Source organism: Impatiens glandulifera, chromosome 2, assembly GCF_907164915.1.
Source record: "Impatiens glandulifera chromosome 2, dImpGla2.1, whole genome shotgun sequence".
Classification (NCBI taxonomy): domain Eukaryota; kingdom Viridiplantae; phylum Streptophyta; class Magnoliopsida; order Ericales; family Balsaminaceae; genus Impatiens; species Impatiens glandulifera.
The window spans coordinates 47,012,820-47,033,894 of record NC_061863.1 but is presented as its reverse complement, the minus strand read 5'-3'; the positions used below and the strand labels follow the sequence as shown (position 1 = coordinate 47,033,894).

The following is a 21,075-nucleotide window of genomic DNA, read 5'->3' as shown; positions in this document are numbered from 1 at the left end:
TTTCATACACACACATAAATATTATTTAAGTGTTCATTCATTTATTAATTAATAACAACAATAAAATATATACTAACTATAAGTATGATCAATTTTCACAACCTATTAGATTTGTAGTTTAATAAATCACCATATTTGAGTGATAGAAATTTAAAATAAAAGATAAAATATCATAAATTTAATATCCATTAAAAAATATTTAAGTTAAATTAATTACAGTTATAATTATATATTTTTAATTTATAAATATAACTTTATATAATACATTTTATTTAAGATAATTACTAAATTAATACAAACACTTATCCAATTGAACTAATCATGGATTGAGATTTTGTAATGTGATTAATAATTTTAATTTACTTATACTATTATTTAAATAAAATAATGAAGTTAAATTATAACATAAAAGTTGGTAATTTTTTTTTGTTAATAGCATAAATATGACATATTTTTGTCAATGTGAAGTATACATAAACATCAAAAGAATGGTTTATAAGTAAATTGGACAATTTTAGTAAATTCGGAATTAAATATGAGTAAACACTATATATATATATATATATATATATATATATATATATATATATATATATATATATTCATCTAGGTTAAAGGCTATCGTGCCAAGATATTATTATTTTTTTTAATCTTTTTTTACTTTAGAAATGTTATCAAACCGATAATTTTTTAATATTTTTTTTGTTAGAGATTAATTTTATCTAAATGGACTTGCACCGTTGCAAGACTAGTTCATTTAGAAAGATGAACAATGAATAATTCATTAATTTAAACGTAAATATTATTAAAAATTAATTATTCTAGTCAATAAAAACAAAAAACATTAAAACAATGATGGGAGGTTTGAAAGCATAAGGCTAGGATGAAGTGTGCAGGTGCTTCAAACTGCTTTAAGCACAACAAAATGATAGGTTGGGTCTTCACCTTTTAAAACAATTATTCATTTATTTTAGTATCTCAAATTTTAACTAGTCAATACATCAGTTACTCTAAATTTTACAAAGTTACTCTAAATTTTACAATTATATCCTACAAAATTATAAAATATTCATTCACTCCAAAATCTGTTATTATAATAAGAGAGAAAGATGAGAGATTAAAAATGGTAAAGAAGAGAGAGGAGAAAGAAAGAATTATTAAAAATTATATAGGAGACAGGAGAGAGAAAGAATTATTAAAAAATTATAGAAGAGAGAGGAGAGAGAAAGAATTATTAAAAAATTATAGAATTTGTATTTGGTATGCTAAATTTAAACTAGGAGAGTCAAAATTTTAGAATTTTCTATTTTAGAATTAATGTTTATATTAACTGATGTAGGGTCTTTTTTGAAGATTTTTTTATTAAAAAATCTAATATAGCATAGATAGTTATGTTTAGAGTAATAGATTCACTTGCTCTTACTATATAGATAAAAACATTATTTTGTTCAAATAGAATTACTGTAAATAGTTGGATGAGTTTAAAAGAGCTGGCTGAAACAAGACATAGACCATTCATTAATTTTATTAAAACCAGATTTCTCGGGTGGAAACAACTATAAGGAACTTTTTAATTGAAGATGGCAAGAAATCACTTAGGTGGATACATTTAGATGAAGATGATCGGCACGATAAAAATGAAATAATATACCTCTCTTCACATATATAGACTTTTCTTTTAAGTCTCATTTATTTTCACAAAATGATTTTAAAGCATGTTTGATTTCAATTTTCATAAATAAAATTTTGTGATTTATTTTTAGATATTTTTACTAGTAAAAAATGAATATTAGTAAGGATGAAAGTCGTTACTGAAAGCCTCTACAACCGTTACTAATGACATTGTAACGACATTTATCGTTGTTACCATTCGTTACAGAAACGAGTGTTACTGATAATATAATAGTATCAGTAATGGCTTCTAAAATCGTTATTGAAACTCATATTAGTAATGGATATACAACCGTTACTGATATTAACATCAGTAAGAGTTTTACCAAAGGTAAAACCGTTACTAATAAAGTATTAGTAACGATTTTTTTATGCTTAATATCGTTACTGATAAAGTATTTGTAACGATTTTCTTATGTTTAATCATGTTACTAATAAAGTATTAGTAACAATTTTCTTATGCTTAATATCGTTACTAATTAAGTATTAGTAATAATTTTATTATGCTTACTACCGTTACTAAAAAACATAATCGTTTTTTTTTTTGCTTTTTTTAAATATTTAATATTTGTACCAATATAAACAATAATAATTATCCATCTTGCCAAAAATATTAATATAATCCAAAAAACACAATCATCAATCATCAATCCACAATCCAAAAACCAAAATCCAGAAAACATAACTAGAATCCAGAAACCACATAATCCAAAACCACACAATCCAAAAACAAAAACCCTAAATCCAGACAACATAAACCAGAATCTAGAAACCACATAATCCAAAACCACACAATCTAAATATCACTCAATCATCTCAAGTAAGAGGGCACGTGGAGGGCGAAAGTTACAGGGATACTTGGATAATATGAAGGACATCTACTCCCTCATCTCGATCATATCATTCTGCATTTGATCACGCTCTTTTATTGATCGTCGTCTCTCCCTTTGTGCTTCCTCACGCCCCTTAGTGCTTCCTTACGCTCTATCCGTGATTGGTGTCTCTCAGTCTCACGCTTCTCTCGCATTTTCTGCATCTCCTCTTGTAAAGCACGGTTTTCCTCACGTATTTGTTGCGTGTCACTGCGCGGAGTGCTAGAAGAACTCCCACGAGCATCTACTCTAAAAGATGTATGTGTGACACCTAAGCCTATACCCACGACTCTCCCATGTCCCTGAGACCCAAACGCGTACTCAGTCAACTACATCTCATTCCTACTCGGGTCTTCTTCTATAGAAGTTCGCAATGTAGTCTACAAAAACAAATTACATTTGATTACAACAAAGACATAAAATAAATATGGAGATTGAAAATTGGAGTTGAAAAAGAAGGTGACGTGCTTATTAGATGTTGTAGATTGTGAAAGACATTTGATACAACATATAAATGGTTTTCTAATTAAAGCATGTGGCTTTAAGATTTGTTTACAAGAGTGTGGTTTTGATATGTGTGTATAAAGGCCGGATTTGGATTTGCATCAAACCTTGTGAGTATGTTTGTTTGACAATCTTTGATAAGTGTTGGTGCGAAGTTGTCAAGTGGGTGTTGATGCCTCAAGAGTTCTACCAAGAATGATAATTTATAAGGTATGAGTTAAGGGTGCACTGATTATATACATGGTTTGTTAGACTCTTTCTATGTAGGCTTTGGCTAGAAAAATATGGAGAACAAATGATATATCTTTATGCTTGTAGAAAATTAATTGGAGGTTTTATAACAAACTGTTGTCTTGGCATACATAAGTAACATTATTTGAAGCTCTTATTGATATACTCATAGAGATAGTCAAAAGTAGCAAAAATAAATCATTATGTTAGGGCTTTGACTTGAAGAAATTCTCGGCTAAAATAAGTTTGGAGATATTTTCTTTGGAAAAGGGTTATTGAAGAAACATATTAGAATAGCTAGTCAAGATGAAGATGGTGATGAGATTATGTGCTTTACACTTGACAAAAATATGATCGAGTATGGAAATCTGCTATCAAAAAGGTATTTAACGATGATAACATTGTTGACATGTTGATAAAAATCATTCGGGCTAAATTGCAATATTGCATTGAGTTGGAGGGTGATTAAGGATGGACATAATTTCAATTAACACACAATATGAATGAAAGATTAGGAAGAGGAAGACTAATGAAAGACACTTATAAGTTGAGATAGAGATATCTTGAGAGAAACTCTCAAACGAATCAAGAAGAAATCATTGCATTGTCTTCTAATGTAAGAAGATAAATAAATCCTTGAGTGAGATTCTTAGTCATGAAAAAGGGGCTAGATGGGAGACTCGGTTAATTCGAATGTGATGATTTTGTTACTTCTTTTGTTCTATCTTAATTATCTATGCATTGTGAATCATAGTTTAGATTAATGAGATAATTGACTTGTCATCTTATTGAGGAGAGGAGTGAGTCTTTGAATGAAATTCCTAGTAATGAAAAAGGGGATAGATGAGAGGGTCGATCAATTCAAATTGAAAGATATTCACGATTTTTTTCGGAGAAACTATAGATGATCATTTGAAGCATTGGTGAAGACAATTGAAGAGAGATAGTACATCTTGAAAGGATATTCTTGAATTGGTAGTCATTTTTTGATTAAAAATACTAGAAGAATGTAAGTTAATTTGTTTTAGGAGAAGTACGAGGTTTAAATTGGTTAAATATGCAACGTTCTAGGCAAGATGAGTAACAAATACTTTGTCAGATTTTGAGTTTATGTATTAAAGGTGGTTTTGCATTTTGTGAAGGAAGTTTGGCTTTGGTAGTTGTAGTGGGTATTGGCTTTGAACATCTCCTTGAGTTTTAGTGCCGGAAAGTTCTGCAATGCTTATCAATTTTCTTAGGAGTAGAGGTCGGGAGTAGGTGTGTGATACTATAAGTTGGAAATAATTTGTTTTTCATGTTTTGAGCTTCCTTTGCATTTATTCCACACAATGTAGTTTCATTTAGATAACTTGTTTTTTCCATATATGAAAGATATTTTCCATAATAATTTTCTTTTGTAGATTTAGTGTTGAAAACACCTCTTGATTTGCATTAGCTAGAAGAAGTTTTTTTAGAAAACAATATAGCTTTTCTCGGTATTCGGTGTTGTCCAGAAAGATGATAGAACTCCTTAGAGTTCTTAGCAGCTATGACTTTATGTGACAAGATTTCCATGAAAATGATAAATAAGGGGAAATGTGGGTTACATTGCATTTATTCTCGACTTGTCTTAATAGGGCTATATATATGGTGCAGTAACCATTTATAAGATATATCTTGGCACAACTGTATAAATTCTCCATGGAATTAATGTTTCAAGTATATATTCCTCTTTGTTTCTCATATTAGAATTCTCAGTTGAATAATTGATAGAAAAAAATTCCACATTGAGAAAACGACAAGATATTCATCATCCTCTAATTAATGCACTTTAGCTTTTATTGTACCCTATATGTTCCCTTATTTTTTCTCATTTCCCATTCATGGGTCTACTAACTTCAATAATTATGGTCACCATAACATTTCCCCATTCACGGGTCTACTAACTTCAATAATTATGGTCACCATAACACTCACACACATATGGTGGCCAGTGTTTGAATTAGGACCTTCCTTTTTCTGAAATCAAACTTCTCTTTTTAATTTTTGAGATTCTTATCTATGATGGATTTAAATAAGATCTTATTTATTTTCTTGCTTAGTTATATATAGATTCAAAAACTATTGTCAAGTTTTTATTTGAACTAAGTCTAAATAAAAAAATACAAGAAAATGTTTAGGTGAAAATATATAGATTCTTTATAATATGAGTGTTCATATAATGGCTTCATTAGAAAACACTTATATTTTTAAAAATTAATATGGAACCTAATTTCAGTAATTTAATCATATTTTTTTCAGTGTATAAGAAGGTACTGAAAACCAATAAAAAAACATTACAAAACAAATTATCTTGAGTTTTTTTTTTTATTAAATCAAACTTTTCTCATCCTCTTTGAACTCATTATTTCATTTGAAAAAACTTTATTTTGGTTTTTAGATTCTTGTCTAATTTGAATATAGATTACATCAGGTTTGTACATAATACTTGGATATAAATTCAAAAATTATTGATGGTTTCAAAAAATCAAAAAGTGTTTAGAATGAGAGAAATAGATTCTTAGTATATAATTGTTTTCTAAGAAAAATATTATACTTTTAGTAACAATTGAAGTCTATCTCTAAATTTATTTGATGATAATAAGTGTGAAGCCAATGGTGCAAATAGAGAGTTCTAAGCTTTGTACATCTATTAAAAAGGTTGTAAGTTTTGTATATCTATTTCTTCATAATTCTCATATAAATCCATTTTTTATAAGGATTTAATTATTATTAAATCAAATAAATAGTTACAAATAAAACATTTATTTACAAATAATAGAAAATAACATAATAAAAAAAAGTTATATAAGTTACATAATATAAATTTACAAATATTAAGATGGTAATGAAATTTTAAATACAAACACATTTGAATTCAATAACAATGAATAATGAAATAGAGCAAACCGATCAAACCAATTAAGTGGTGTCGGAAGAATCTCTATCCAGAATTCTGAACGACAGTAAAATTTATTGTTGTCTGATGGTTCCAGAAAAAGTTATGTCAAATGATTCATAAAAAATCATTAAAAAGATACGTGTAAAAGGGCCTCGAGATAAAATATAAATTAAAAAACTTTATAAAAAAAATAAAAAGAATTCCAAATCCGATAGCACCATCTAATTTGCTACAAAATAATATATGAATACAGACTCGAGAAATTATCAGCAACACAATTATAAGATATGAGCAGAAGACCCACTAAAGATTATTATTAATTTATACAATTAAATATATATATATATATATATATATATATATATTTAATAGAATTTTCAAGGTGAATAAATGAAAGTAAAGAAAAATCCACTAAAAAAAGTGGAGAACATATATATCTTGCTCCAATGCTCTACTTTAACTTTTATAGATTTGTATCTCCCTTTTCTAATTAACTTCAATATATATTGGACACACATGATTCTCACACACATATATGACCCTACATTGTTGTTTGATTAGGACATTTCCTTGCTCACTTTACATTTCTATATATTAAATCAAACTTTTCTTATCCCCTTCACTCAGAGCCCAAATTATTGGTTTCATTCTGAAACATATTTTTAGACTCTTATCTTAGGTGTTTTATTATAGTTAGTTAGGTATATTTTTATATTTTCATCTGAACTAAATCTTATAAAAAAAATAAGACAAAAATGTTAAGGAGGAAAGAGATAGATTCCTTAATATTTCAGTTTTCAATGAAGAAATTCATTATTTTCATTGAAAAGTTAGCTTGTAAGCAATAAACTATAAAAAAAAGATAAAGATAGAATAATTTTATTTATTAAAAAATGTGAATTTTGTTAGGAAATAATTAAAAACTCAATAGTTTTTTAATACAAGTTGAGACCAAATTAATGATAAGATTTCAAAATACAACTCAAAACACATAATTAAAAAAATAAAAAATTGTGACTAGCCAGCCAAAAGCATGACTCACAACCTAAAAGCAGCACATCAAATTAAACTAATACCAAAAGATATTGAAAAAAAATATAATGAATGACTTTAATGATAAGGATTCCTTTTCTTAGATCAAAACTTTGTAGTGCCCTTCCTTTTATTTACCTTATATTTTTATTCTTTTTTTCCTTTTAGAGAAAATTATATATGTGAGTGATAGGACAAGTGAAACGCATTTACAAACCCTTTTTTTTCATAAAAACACACAAATATTTTTTAATGGAAAAAAGTAATATTTGTGTGTTTTTAAAGATATCAAATTAACCTTTTCTTCTTCAAAATAATATAAAGATATCAAATTAACTTTTTCTTCTTCACCGGTCTTCCTTACAAAAATGTAAATCTTCTTTTCAGCTACAGAAGAGATTCAACAATCAGCCGGTATGTTTTGCTTTTCTCTCCTTGGATTTTGGATTTAGGGTTTATCTGGTTTCATTGATACATTTTAAATAGTATATGCTTGATTAACAACGTTGTCATTTATATTTAGGGTATATTTGGATGAGTGAAATTGGAATTGGAATTGTGATTAGAATTCTAATTCTAATTTTACTTCCAATTTAATGAGATTTAATATTATATGTTTGATTAACAGCCGTTGTCATTTATATTCAGGGTATATATGGATGAGTGAAATTGGAATTGGAATTGTGATTGGAATTCTAATTCTACTTCCAATTTAATGAGAATTGACATTAAATTGTTTGTGATTGAAATAGTATATGTTTGATTAACAACCGTTGTCATTTATATTCAGGGTATATTTGGATGAATAAAATTCGAATTGGAATTGTAGTTGTGATTGGAATTTTAATTCTAATTCTAATTTAATGAGAGTTAACATTAAATTAGAATTCAATTCTTATATTTTTTGGAAAATTATAAAATTATAATTCAATCTTAATCTCAATCCTTATGTTTGAAAAAAAATATAATAAAAATAATTTAAATATACATTATTTATTTTATTAAAATATTGATTTGAAATAACCAATTAAGACAGCTCATATGTTAAAATATTATTTAAATTTTATTTTTTATTAAAAAAAATATCGCTAACATGTTAACTTCATAGATTTAAAAAACAAAATAAATTTGTCCGATATTTTTATTTTCTAAATTTAAAAACAAAATATTAGCTAAACATGTTTTTTTTTAACTAATATATATATATATATATATATATATATATATATATATATATATATATATATATATATATATATATTAATTAGTTAAAATGTTAACCTACTAAAAAAAATAAAAAAAAATATCGATATAAGTTAACATCCTAAATTCAAACAAAAAAAGTTTATCCATTTAAAATTTTAATCGTATTTTAAATAATAAAATAATAAGTTATTATATTTAAAAAATATAAAAAATAATAATTTTAAATTACAATTTCGACCTAAAAAGAATAGATATAAGAACTATAAAATTATAATATATTATATTGAATAATATATACTATATTGAATTACATTGAAATTCTAATTTAAATTTAAATTTCAATTCTAATTCTTAATATTAAAGGTATACCAAACTTAAGAATTAAAGAATTAGATTATGATTCTGATTCCGATTTCGATTCCGATTTCAATTCCAATTCCAATTTCAATTTCAATTCTAATTCAAATTCTAATACATCCAGCCTGACATGTTGCAAACGATAAAGATTGGAGGTTTGAAAGCATAAGGTTTGGATGAACTGTGTAGGGAGCTTCAAACTGCTTTAGGCACAACAAAATGATAGGTTCGGTCTTCTCCTTTTAAAACAATTTTTCATTCTTACTATATAGATAGAAACCTTATTTTGTTCAAATAGAATTTGGATGAGTTTGAAAGAACTGTCAGGTCGAGTTACAGAAAACTCAATCTATGATACAGCAGAAACAAGACATAGACCATTCATTAATGTTATTGAAACCAGATTTCTCGGGTTAGCTGTTTTACTATTTTAGTCTCTTCCGACATACCAAATTAATCCAATCAATGAATTCTCGTTAGTAGTAGTGATAGCGTCATAAATATATAAGTTGAAGAATAAGTATTTTAACTATAACATCGATCAGATGATGATACACAACTAAGAACATGGAGTTCACCAACCTTGTAATCCAAAAGAATAATTCTCAGTATACAGTTTCTTCCCAAGTTGGCGTGGACTACAACCGGAGAAGAAGAAAAAGTTAATAGCTCATCTTTTTATTATTTTATTAATTAAGTTACGTTGATTTACATTTAGAGTTTAAAAATGTTTTAACTGTTTATTGATGAAGAAACTAAATGAATCAACTTTTAATAATACATACATTTAAATAAATTTTTCGTAGTTTATACGTTTAAAATCTAACGGAACTAATTGTGCATGGACATACTTCATGTTTCATTTTAAGAAAAAAATTCACCTAAACGTATGTATAACTAGTTCATTTAGATATATCTACTAATAAAATGTAATTTAAACCTACCTATAATAAAAATTGGCTCAATTAGCTTATTTTAGTAAATCATAATTATTTTTTATTTTTTAATTTCTATATGAGTATTTATGATTGAGTATTTTAATATATATATATTTTAATATATATATATATATATATATATATATATATATATATATATATATATATATATATATATATATATATATATATATATATGAGTATTTATCATTAATTATTTAAATTTAAATTATTTTTTTATGTTTTTTTTTCTTATATTAACAATTATTAATTATTTTAAAATTATTTAGTCTCAATAGTTTGAATATAACAATGAATTCTTCTTTTAACAATGAAAAATTCTTCAACACAAAAATAATTTAATTAATAATCAAGAATTTGATAATAATATCAACTTATTCATCAAACAACAAAAGTGTAATAATTAAATATTAGACAAAACAATGTTCCTTACTCTTACTACACTAAGTCATTAAAAAAAATTATTAGTTTCACTTTTGTTTATATTAAATTAAATAAGGAAGAAACTCTTCAAAAAATATATATTACATTAAAACATAAAATTTATAAATAAATTGTTAATTTTTTTTCAAAAACAAGAATTTAAGAATGATAAGAAATAAAAACAGTTAAAAAAAGATGAAATAAAAAATAAAAACTAATATATAAATAATAAAAATTTAGGAATGAAATAAATTTAACTTGTTTAATTAGTGAAAAAAAAAAAAAAAAAAAAATATATTAATATTTTATTAAAAATATATAAATTAAAAAATAAAAATTAATTATAATTTATTTAAAAAATGCTAAATAAACGTATTTTTAATAATGCGTAGGTTTAAATTAAATTCTATTAGTAGATACGTTAAATAAACTAGTAGGATATAAGTTTAAGAGTTTTTTTTTCTTATTTTTATATTTAATTTCTTATAGTATTCTTTCTAAAAAAATTTTTTATTCATGTCTACTTTATTCTCTCTTATTTTCGCTTTTGTTTCCTCTTTATATAATAATGTGTATCCATATGATTGAGAGAGAGAGAGAGAGAGTCATCTTCGATTCCACGACTGTCCGACCCCGGCTTGCCACCATCTAGCTTAGCTAAATCAATGGCAGCAAAGAAGCGAGGTGTAGTGGTGGCTGTTTGTTATTATCTGTTGATGATTACATGGATGTCGCTGCTGGTGCTACAGAATCACCACCATTTTGTTGACTCCACAGCAGCAGCAACGCTGCAGGAACAGGAAGAGGAAAAAATCGCCCTTTTCAGTCTCTTAGATAGTACCAAGCAAAAGCCACAAGTTAAATGGACTACTGTCACACCTAACGCCTGCAAATGGCCCGGAGTCACCTGCGACGAAAATGACCGCGTCAAGTGTCTCAACCTCCCCGGAAAAAGTTTCATTGGTCGGATCCCGGAGAATACAATCGGTATATACACTACATATTTCTTTAATTAATAATAATTAACAGTATCTAACCAAACAAACGAACAAACAGGTAAATTGACAAAACTTCGAGTACTCAGTATCCCGCATAATGGCTTCACCGGCACTCTTCCATCGGACTTGTCAAACCTAACCCTTCTCCGGACACTAAACCTGCGGAACAACAAGTTTGATGGAAAATTTCCAACTCTAATCACCCATTTAAGGGCTTTGAAATTCGTAGATCTGGCAGTGAACAAATTTAGTGGAGAGATTCCTTGCGAAATCCAAAATATGCCCATTCTCGTTGAACTACGTCTGGAAAACAATTCATTTACAGGTAATCTACCGGGACTTCACTTCCTTAGATCAGTCAATTTCAGCGTGGCAAACAACAACATCAATGGGGTGGTTCCCACAACCCTTTCCAACTTACCCTTTAAGGCTTTCACCGGAAACCCTCTAATGTGTGGCGAGCCTCTATTTTCGCGGTGCATTTACAACACAAATCAGTCTCATTTCTTTTTCAGGAAATACTGCCCTGCCTTAACCCCTCAACCGAATCCGGCAATAGCCACCTTTGCAATGTCGGGAGGAGCCGCTCTATTCCTTTTACTTTTCCTTGTAATTCTCCTTTTCCCAGTTCGAAGGAAACAACGTCCGACCACCAACTCCGACAAGATTCAGACCAAATCCCAATCAAAGAGCAGCTTTCATCAAAGGAGGAAACTGATTATCTTTCCAGGTACGGATCGAAGAAATTAATTACTATATAATATTTCAGAACATAACAGGGGATGATTATTTAAAATTAACCTTGTTTGATCATGCATGCATGCATGCCATATTTCGAGATTATAACTAATTATTTTGTTGTTTTGTAGAGAATAATCAAAACAGTACTAATACTGATTCATCATCATGGGCTAATGGAATTGATGCTACTGATATTATGTCCGGGGGATCAGTACTGATGAAGCCGCCGCCGTTGGCAAAGGGTGTGATTGGGACGTCGTACAAGGTTGAGTTAATGTCAGTGACAGATAAAGTGTTGGTGGTCAAGCACCTCATGGATCCGGAGGCGGTGGTCTCCGACGAGCTTGATTTTGCCAATAAAATGGAGTTCCTGGGAAAGATTAGGCATGGCAACGTGATGCCTCTCAGAGGATATTGTATTTACGAAGAAGAATACTTGATGATCTACGATTTCATTCCCGGCGGTAGTTTGTATGATTGTCTTCACGTTAATGGGTTTCATTTGGATTGGGAGAGCCGGAAGAGAATAGCATTGGGCGTGGCGAGAGGTCTAGCCCACCTGCACACGAAGAAGAAACTGGTTCACGGTAACATCAAATCCTCTAACATTCTTCTCCATGGGGAATACCCTGCTGCCCTTGACGCCTATGTGGCGGACTTTGGCCTAACCGCCACGCCGCCAACAAGCTATTATGGCCCGGAAACATCAACAACAACAACTGTGGACACCAATATTAAAGACGATGTTTATGCATTCGGCGTTCTCCTACTGGAACTGTTGAGTGGAAAGTCGCCGGAAATGCAATCATCTGCTGCTGCTGCTGCTTCAGAAGGGGGGACGTCGAGTGATAATGATGAGAAGAAGAAGATGGGCATGGTTTGTCTGCGGCAGATAGCAAAGCAGTGTACGCACGAAGCAGCAAATGAGAGGCCCGAGATGGAGAAAGTGGCTCGCATGATTGAGAATATTGACGATGTGAAGAACATGAGTAGGGAGGATGATCAAAAGCTCACTCATGAGATCTCTGAGGAAGATAGCTTGCTTTATCCGGGCACACCTCCTCCTCCTCCAGCTTTTACACCATAAACGGTGTCTCATTCATGTTTTTTTTCTTTGGTTCATGTCTAGTGTCTCTGTCTCTGTCTCTGTCTCAGTCTCAGTGTTTGCTTGTACACCATAAACCGTCGTATTCTCAGTGTCTTTCCTTCTCCTAATCCCAAACCTTCTACTTTCAGTAAGTAGTAATGCAATTTGTAATTTGTAAAAAAATGATTTGCATATCTAATTATCCACTGTTTGTACTACTTATGTATATATTATACATATTAACAATGAAACGTTAGAAAACAAAACACAGAGAGTGACTTTAGTGATAAGGATTCTTTTTCTTATTCAAAGTTTGAGTGCCCTTACTTTTGTTTAAAATTAACTTTATTAGTTTAATCAATTAAACCTATGCTTGTTCTATATATATTAATCGATCCACTATATATATATATATGTCCAGTGTTCAATTTATCATCAAATTGTTTGGGCATTGATAGAAAATTTCTACCTGATTCGTATGGCACTGCAATTTAGGACAGCTTATATTGCTCAATCATCTCAAGTGTTTTGAAGAGGCGGCGAGCTTGTAGCTCAGCGGTATCTCCGGAGCTATTTTATTGTCAATTTTCTCACTATTCTTCATCTGCCACAGGTTAGCTCTTTTTTCTTTCTTTTGCTTTCCAATCATATATGTTGGTAATAGATTTTGTTATACGTTTTTATTTTAAGACTTTTTCCAAATATATATGAAGATTGTAGTGTGTAAGCTCTAAAGGTTCTGATGTACTAGCTACAAAACAAGGTAGCAACGAATTTCAATTGCAAGAACGTACAATTCTCAGGTGTAGTTGATAATTATCTTTATTCAATATAAATTATACACATTTTGTAAATAAATCCAGGACTCATCTAGAAAAATTGTTGTTAAATTTTTGCAATTTCTACACGTTAAATTTTTTATTTTACTTTTTAAATTTAACATTTTTTTTTTTTGGTTTGAAAGGAACTTATATATGTCAATTTATGAATAATTTGTTTTAACTAATATTTTATTTTTTTAAAGTAAAAATTAAATTTATTATGAATTAATATTTTTTCTTTATTAATAAAATTTTAGTTTATTATTAGAAACTCTCTAAGTTTAAGCTGGGATAATGGCGGTAGGTGTTAGACTAGTTCTTCTTTAATTCCAATTTTTTTATTTTATTACTATAAGCATAAAAATTTGAGATACACTATTTTCAAATAATATTATTATTTTTAATAATATTTTGAATTTTTATATTCAAAATAACTAAAAGAATGAATTAAAACTTAATTAAAGGTTAATTATTGTGATAATTAAACTCTAATTAAGGAAATTATTCAAAATTCTAAAAAAAATTGAGGATAATATATTGTATTTATTTTACCCAAATTAGACAAAAAAAAAAGGTTAAAAATATTTAATTATGATTTATGTTTAATTCATGACTTAAAACAATTACTAAAAATGCCCCAAAAATATCTTAAAAAAATATGATCATAATTGTTATTATCATTCCAGAAATATGTTTTGTGAAATTTTTAGTGAAAAAATAGATTTGAAAGAGATTAAAAATCAATTTTTAATAACCATTTAAATAAAAATAAAATTGGATAATCCTACGTAGCAGAAATTTTGTTAAATCTTTGAAGTAGAATCCTGGATCATCAAATGAGCACCCATATCTCATTCAACATCCCAGAACGCGCCAGATCCCCACTACAATAGATCCAGCGTGCTACCGCCCACATCGGATTAACTAACGGGACAAACTAACCCCGTTAGTCAACCAGGTTGACCGCGGACAGAACTCGGCGTTCCGTTACTCAAAATGGCGTCATTTCCTTCGTCTTCTTCGCTGAGATGTAGGGTTCTCTGGAATCGCGACCTCGTTGGCGCGATTCTTCCAAAAGGGACAGCTCATGCTACGGGCATCCTTATCCCTCCAAATTTCGATCATGACTCACCCTCGTTAGAACCTAATCCCCTTATTCTCCAGCCTTATCCTGCTAGTAGATAAGGCTGCTAGGTGCTGGATAGGATTTAGGGATAAGATCGTCGGAGGGAAATCTCGACTTCAAATGCCCCTCCCCGACCGACCTTAGAGCAGTATAAATACTCCTTAACCCTTCTACTACCAAAACATCAAACAATCATAGTCCCTTACAACTTCAATCAACGGATCTGAATTCCGATGAAGAAAATTTTCTATGAAAACTGTCTCCGACGATCCTAGTCGTGATCTAAGCTTCAGGAAAGCATCCAACATCTCCTAGGAGTGTTCTCCAACTATTGGTATTCTTTAAAATCATTTGTATCATGATTTGTGATTTAAAAATTTGAATTTTTTTCAGATTTCTTAAGTTTGATCTTGTTCTTAAGCTTGATTATGGAATTTTTGTTTAAAATCATTCTATATATCATATATAAGCTTTTTTTGTTAAAAGAAATCACATCAAATCCACCTAAATTAAAATTTTCAGAAAATCAAACTTGAAAACTGGATTTTTTAAAATCTCATTTTCTTGAGTTAATCCAAAATTTTTGGTTCAGTTAGTTGCTATACATGTTTGTTAACGTGTTGGAATAAATCCCAAACAAATGTAATCATGTTTTGATAGATCAACTGAAATTTGAAAATTCAAGCGTAAAACTAGAATTTTTAAATTCTGTGTTCTTGAGTTTTAATCCAAATTTTTTGATCCAATTAGTTGTTACATATATGTGTTAACATGTTATGATAAATTCCAAGTAACTATTTCATCACTTTAATCATGTTTGATCAAATCTTGTTTTTGAAAATTTTTGGATTTTAATTCAATTTTCAAAAATTGTTTTAATGATATTATGATATTTCTAACCTAGGACCGAGCCTTACTTTGACCTAGAACCGAGAGTATTTAGCATAGGACCGATGATTAGGACCAAGTCTCGCTTACCCTAGGACCGGCAAACATAACCCTAACCCTAGACCTAAGACCAATATTAGGATTGAGCCTCACTTAGCCTAGGACCGGCAAACCTATCCCTAACCCTAGACCTAGGACCAAGCCACTTAACCCTATGACCGAGTACCTAGACCGGTAGACTTGACCTAGGGCCGAGCCAGTTTGGGACCGAGCTCTCCAGTCTCTTGACCCATGCGACCGAGCCTAGGTCTGGTCCATCCCAGTCTTGATCGAGCCCGATTGAGCCTAGATCGGCCAAACTGAACCCATACCCTAGGGCTCCGATCTTAAGGCCTGTTTGGTTCCACTTTTAAAAATCCAAAATTATTTTTGTAATTTCCCAAACTCATTTTCAAATAATTCTGAAAGATTAGAAAGTGAGATTTTTTTTATATTTTTGGGATATTTCCTAAACCAATGGTTTGGATAAGGACCAGTTTGGATTTTTTTTTTTAGATTCTAACATTCTCTCTGATATTTTCAGGTTTTGTTAAATCTGAACATCAAAGCAACATGTACCCACTCCTTTTTAATAATTTTGTATAATTATTTAAAACCTATCCTTACCTAGGACTCCTAGACTACTAATTAAATATAAGGAATGTTATAATTGAATTTATAAAAGCAGACTTTGTTAATTTTAGAAGAATTTTTTAAAATTGTCCTTAGGCGGGCGTAGAAGACATAGCGCGAAAGCCCTTTCCCGAACGTAACCAAACAACGAACCACCTTTTAAAAAAAAAACTCTGGTATAAATACGTTTGTACACGTATCGTTTTATTGATTTTCATAAAATCTCTTGGTGACTCATTTTTAAATAAATAATCTTTAAATTGATTAAGTTTAATCAATTTAAATCGGGTTCAGATTAAATTGTTATTTAGCCTCCCAGATTATTTAAAATTTGAACAAATAATTAATTATTTTTACATAGTTAATTTCTTATCGCTCCAGGTATTTTTAAAATCTTTTAAAAACTAAATGCTTTATTTTAAAAGATGTCTTGCACGCAAACCAAACTTGAAACACATCGAACATCGAGCCTCCTCGCGATAGTCCCTCCATATTGTCACGTGTCTCTTGACCCGTGCTAAACTGTGGAACAAGACATAGATCGTGGGGGTTTACAATTACCATTCTTATTCGTAACTTATATATATACTCCCTTTTGATAAATAATTTTTATTTTACTAACAAAGTTAAATAATTATGCAAAGGTAATCACATTATTTTTCAATATTTTTACATATTTCTTTATTATTTGTATAACTTCTTTGTTACTGAATTCAAATTGTACAATACAAAATTATTCATTTGTCAGGTAACATATCAAACCATTATTGATACAAAATATTGTATACAAAAATATTTTAAGTCTAATTGATCTTATTCCTTTCATTTTCATCTTTTTATACGGAAATTTGAGTGATTTTTATAGGTATTATTGGTTATAGGATGATGTTGGTATTAAGTACTATTTTAGTCTTGCGCGTTATCTTTTTGTTTTTTAATTATATGATTATTATTGTATAAAAATGTTCATTGGAAAACTTATAACCACGATAAAACACAATTTAAAGAAGTGTACACAAATTAAAACTCCATAATATGTGAATATTTGTTTTTATACTTAAGGTAATCTTTTCTTCCATTTTAAAGTTGAACTTAGATTATTTTAACTAACATGATTGAAATATAATAATCTAGGTTTGAATTGAAATTAGGACTTTGTGGTGTAATTTGAGATACTCGATTGTATTACTTCTCCTAATTTAATTTCTAAGAGATTTGAGTCTTAACATATTTGAATGTTAACATTTAAATAAAGTTTGAATCGAAATTACATGTATAAAGCATGTGGTTGGCTTTTAGGGAAGTAACGGTGTAAAAGGAATATTGTTGTGGTGTGCATATATTAAATGTAGCTATAATGTTTTTGTAAAATTATACTATAAGAAATAACCAAAATATGGGTAAAATTGATTTGATTTTTTTTTCATGAAGTTAGCATGAGCTAGATGGTGCAAGATGATTTTGAATGAATGCGTGATTGAGAATAAGTTGTTTACTGAAATTTTGAGAGGGTGAAGTTGATTCTGAAAGAATTATATAAAGGGAAAAACACATGCATATATTTTTATTTATGTAAGAATTGAAATTTTGAATAAAATGAACTGTGTTTGTAAACTTTAATTCTAATTTGCAACCAACCTTAAATGTTCTTAATTTCACTTTGTTTGCAATAAGTTGATCGTTTATGAAAGGGAGAAATCCAATAAAAAAACAAAGTTCACTTTATTTGTTTTTCAAATGTTCTTATAAGAACTTCGGTTGAATAGCTTTTCTTACACATTTTATTTACATAGTGGATCTTAATATTGATGATGAAATACATTTTATTTACATAGTGGATCTTAATATTGATGATGAAATATGAGCTAATATGTTTGTGAATGTTCATTGAGTTGTTTAAAGAGGTATGATAAACCCAACGAAGGGTTAGCGAAAACAAAGCCACGAATTTTGGGAGATCCTTAAGGAAGGAAAGAAGGTCCGACATCTATCCAGACCGGCAACCCATCTAATTCTATGTGGCCTTGCCAGCTAGGAGAGAGAAAAAGAAAAAAAAAATATTTCTACATTTCTGCATATCCTCTTTCACCCAATAGGGTTTCATATTTCTGCATTTCTTTTTCTCTCTGAAACGCATCATTTATTTCTCTTCTCCGGCTCCGGCTGCATTTATTTCTCTTCTCTGGCTGCATTTATTTCTTTTCTCCGGCAGCATTTACTTCTCCATGGTATCCTTTTTAAGGATCTTTATTATTTTTTAATAGATCTAGGGTTTAGATTTTATAGATCTAAGGTTTAGATTTTACAGATCTAGGGTTTACATTTTACCGATGTATTTATGGATTTAAACTGTTTGAATTTTCAGGAAACCGAAGCACCGAACTTGAACAACCCAGTAGATGAAGAACTTAACATGAACAGATCCACCCCTGTTGAACCCGAAAGGTACCCTGAACAGATCTAGTGGTTTCGGGACAAGAAATGGTCCTTCCTTGTCCCGAAATGGTTGGTTTCGGGACAAGAAATGGTCATTTCTTGTCCCGAAATGGTTGGTTTCGGGACAAGAAAGGGTCTTTCCTTGTCCCGAAATGGTTGGTTTCGGGACAAGAAATGACCCACCTTTGTCCAGAAATGGTTGGTTTCGGGACAAGAAAGGGTCCTTCCTTGTCCCGAAATGTGTGGTATCTTGTAAAAAAATGTTGTGTTTCGGGTAAAAAATTATGTGTTTCGGGACCCGAAATGAGTCATTTCGGGACAAAAAGGGTCCTTTCTTGTCCCGAAACCAACCATTTCGGGACAAAAATTGTTGTGTTTCGGGACCCGAAATAGGTGGTTTCGGGACCCCAAAAGGTGGTTTCGGGACCCGAAACGGTTGGTTTCAGGACCCAAAATAGTGTTTCGGGTCCCGAAAGGGTGGTTTTGGGACCTGAAAGAGTGCTTTCGGGACCCGAAATAGGTGGTTTATGGACTTTTTTCTTACGGTTGTGCCAAGAGTTTTATGAAAGAATCGAAGGCAAAAAATAAGTTTCATCAGCCTAGACCAATAACGAAGACAGATTGTAAATCAAAGATTAATATTGTTGTTCGAAATGAAGGGGAATATGTGATAACAAGTATTTCTCTTGAGCACAACCATACATTAAGCCCTAAGAGAATACGTCATGTTAGATCCTACAAAGTGATTGACTGAAATGTAAAGAGAAGATTGGATATAAACGATGAAGCTGGAATAACTGTGACCAAAAAATTTCAATCACTTGTAGTTGAAGTTGGAGGGTATGAAAATATGTCTTTCGATGAGAGGACATGTAGAAATTACGTTACAGAAGCACGGAGGTTGAGGTTAGGGAGTGAGGATGCTGAAGCACTCACTAATTATTTCTTAAGAATGCAAACCAGGAACTCAAACTTCTTCTACCTTATTGATTTGGACGAGGAATCCTGAATTAAAAACGTGTTTTGGGCAGATGGTAGGTGCAGGGCTGCCTTTGAAGTTTTTCATGATGTTATCTCTTTCGATACAACCTATTTGACAAATCGCTATGACATGCCTTTCGCTCCGTTTATTGGTGTTGATCATCATGGTCAATCCATTTTGCTTGGATGTGGATTATTGTCAAGTGAAGATTCAAATTCTTTCACTTGGTTGTTTAGAACTTGGTTGGAATGTATGCATGATAGACCTCCAAATGCCATAATCACAGACCAATGTCGATCCATGGCGATTGCAATTGAGAAGGTATTTCCTAAAACTCATCATCGATTTTGTTTGTGGCATATAATGAAGAAACTTCCTATAAAACTTGGAAGCCATATTGAATACCATCTAATAAAGAAGAGGCTGAAAAACATAGTATACAATTCCATAAATATTCAACAATGTGAAGAGGATTGGAATAGACTAATTGAAGATTATCAGTTGGAAGATAATGTTTGGTTGAAATCTTTGTATTTGGAAAGATCTAAATGGATACCTGTTTATGTCAAAGGACAATTTTGGGTCGGCATGTCAACTTCTCAACGGAGTGAAAGTATGAACGCCTTCTTTGATGACTACGTGCAGTCCAAAACATCCCTCAAACAATTCGTCGAGCAATATGATAAGGCTCTGTTGAGAAATATCGAGAGAGAAAAGAAATTGAATCAACTAAGAAAGATTGATTTACCTCGCATTCTCATCAGCTTTATTTGCAAAAAGGAATCCCAAAACGACTTCATCCCGGTAATCTATCATGACAAAATCGAAGAAAACTTGATTTCTTTGCTTGTTCTTGATCATATATTGACATTGAAGGCGTGGTGGAATTTTCATGACTTCGAGGGGATATTTCCTAGGTTTTTTGACCAATTTTCTTCCTTTCAACACCACTTTAGGAACTTCTTGACCACCCTCTTTTTGTACCACCAAATCATGTGCAACTTCATGAATTTGGGCAGACTCGAAGTTCTTCAGCTTGTCCTGCGTCATATATGGAGAATTAAGGTGTGCTGAACTTTCATTTGTCGCACGGGATTTTTCCTTCTTTTTCTTGGAGCCACCTCTTTTCCATCGTCCTCAGTGTGACAC

General features: G+C 30.2%; 1 protein-coding gene across 1 annotated transcript; it reads left to right on the top strand.

Annotated features, from left to right (window-relative positions):
- The first annotated feature begins 10,755 nt into the window (after window positions 1-10,755).
- Window positions 10,756-13,218, top strand: LOC124923860 (probable inactive receptor kinase At2g26730). Its single transcript, XM_047463839.1, has 3 exons — window positions 10,756-11,162; window positions 11,232-11,903; window positions 12,043-13,218. The coding sequence occupies exons 1-3, from the start codon at window positions 10,841-10,843 to the stop codon at window positions 12,999-13,001; spliced, it is 1,953 nt and encodes a 650-aa protein (XP_047319795.1). The 5' UTR covers window positions 10,756-10,840; the 3' UTR covers window positions 13,002-13,218.
- The last annotated feature ends 7,857 nt before the right edge of the window (window positions 13,219-21,075 follow it).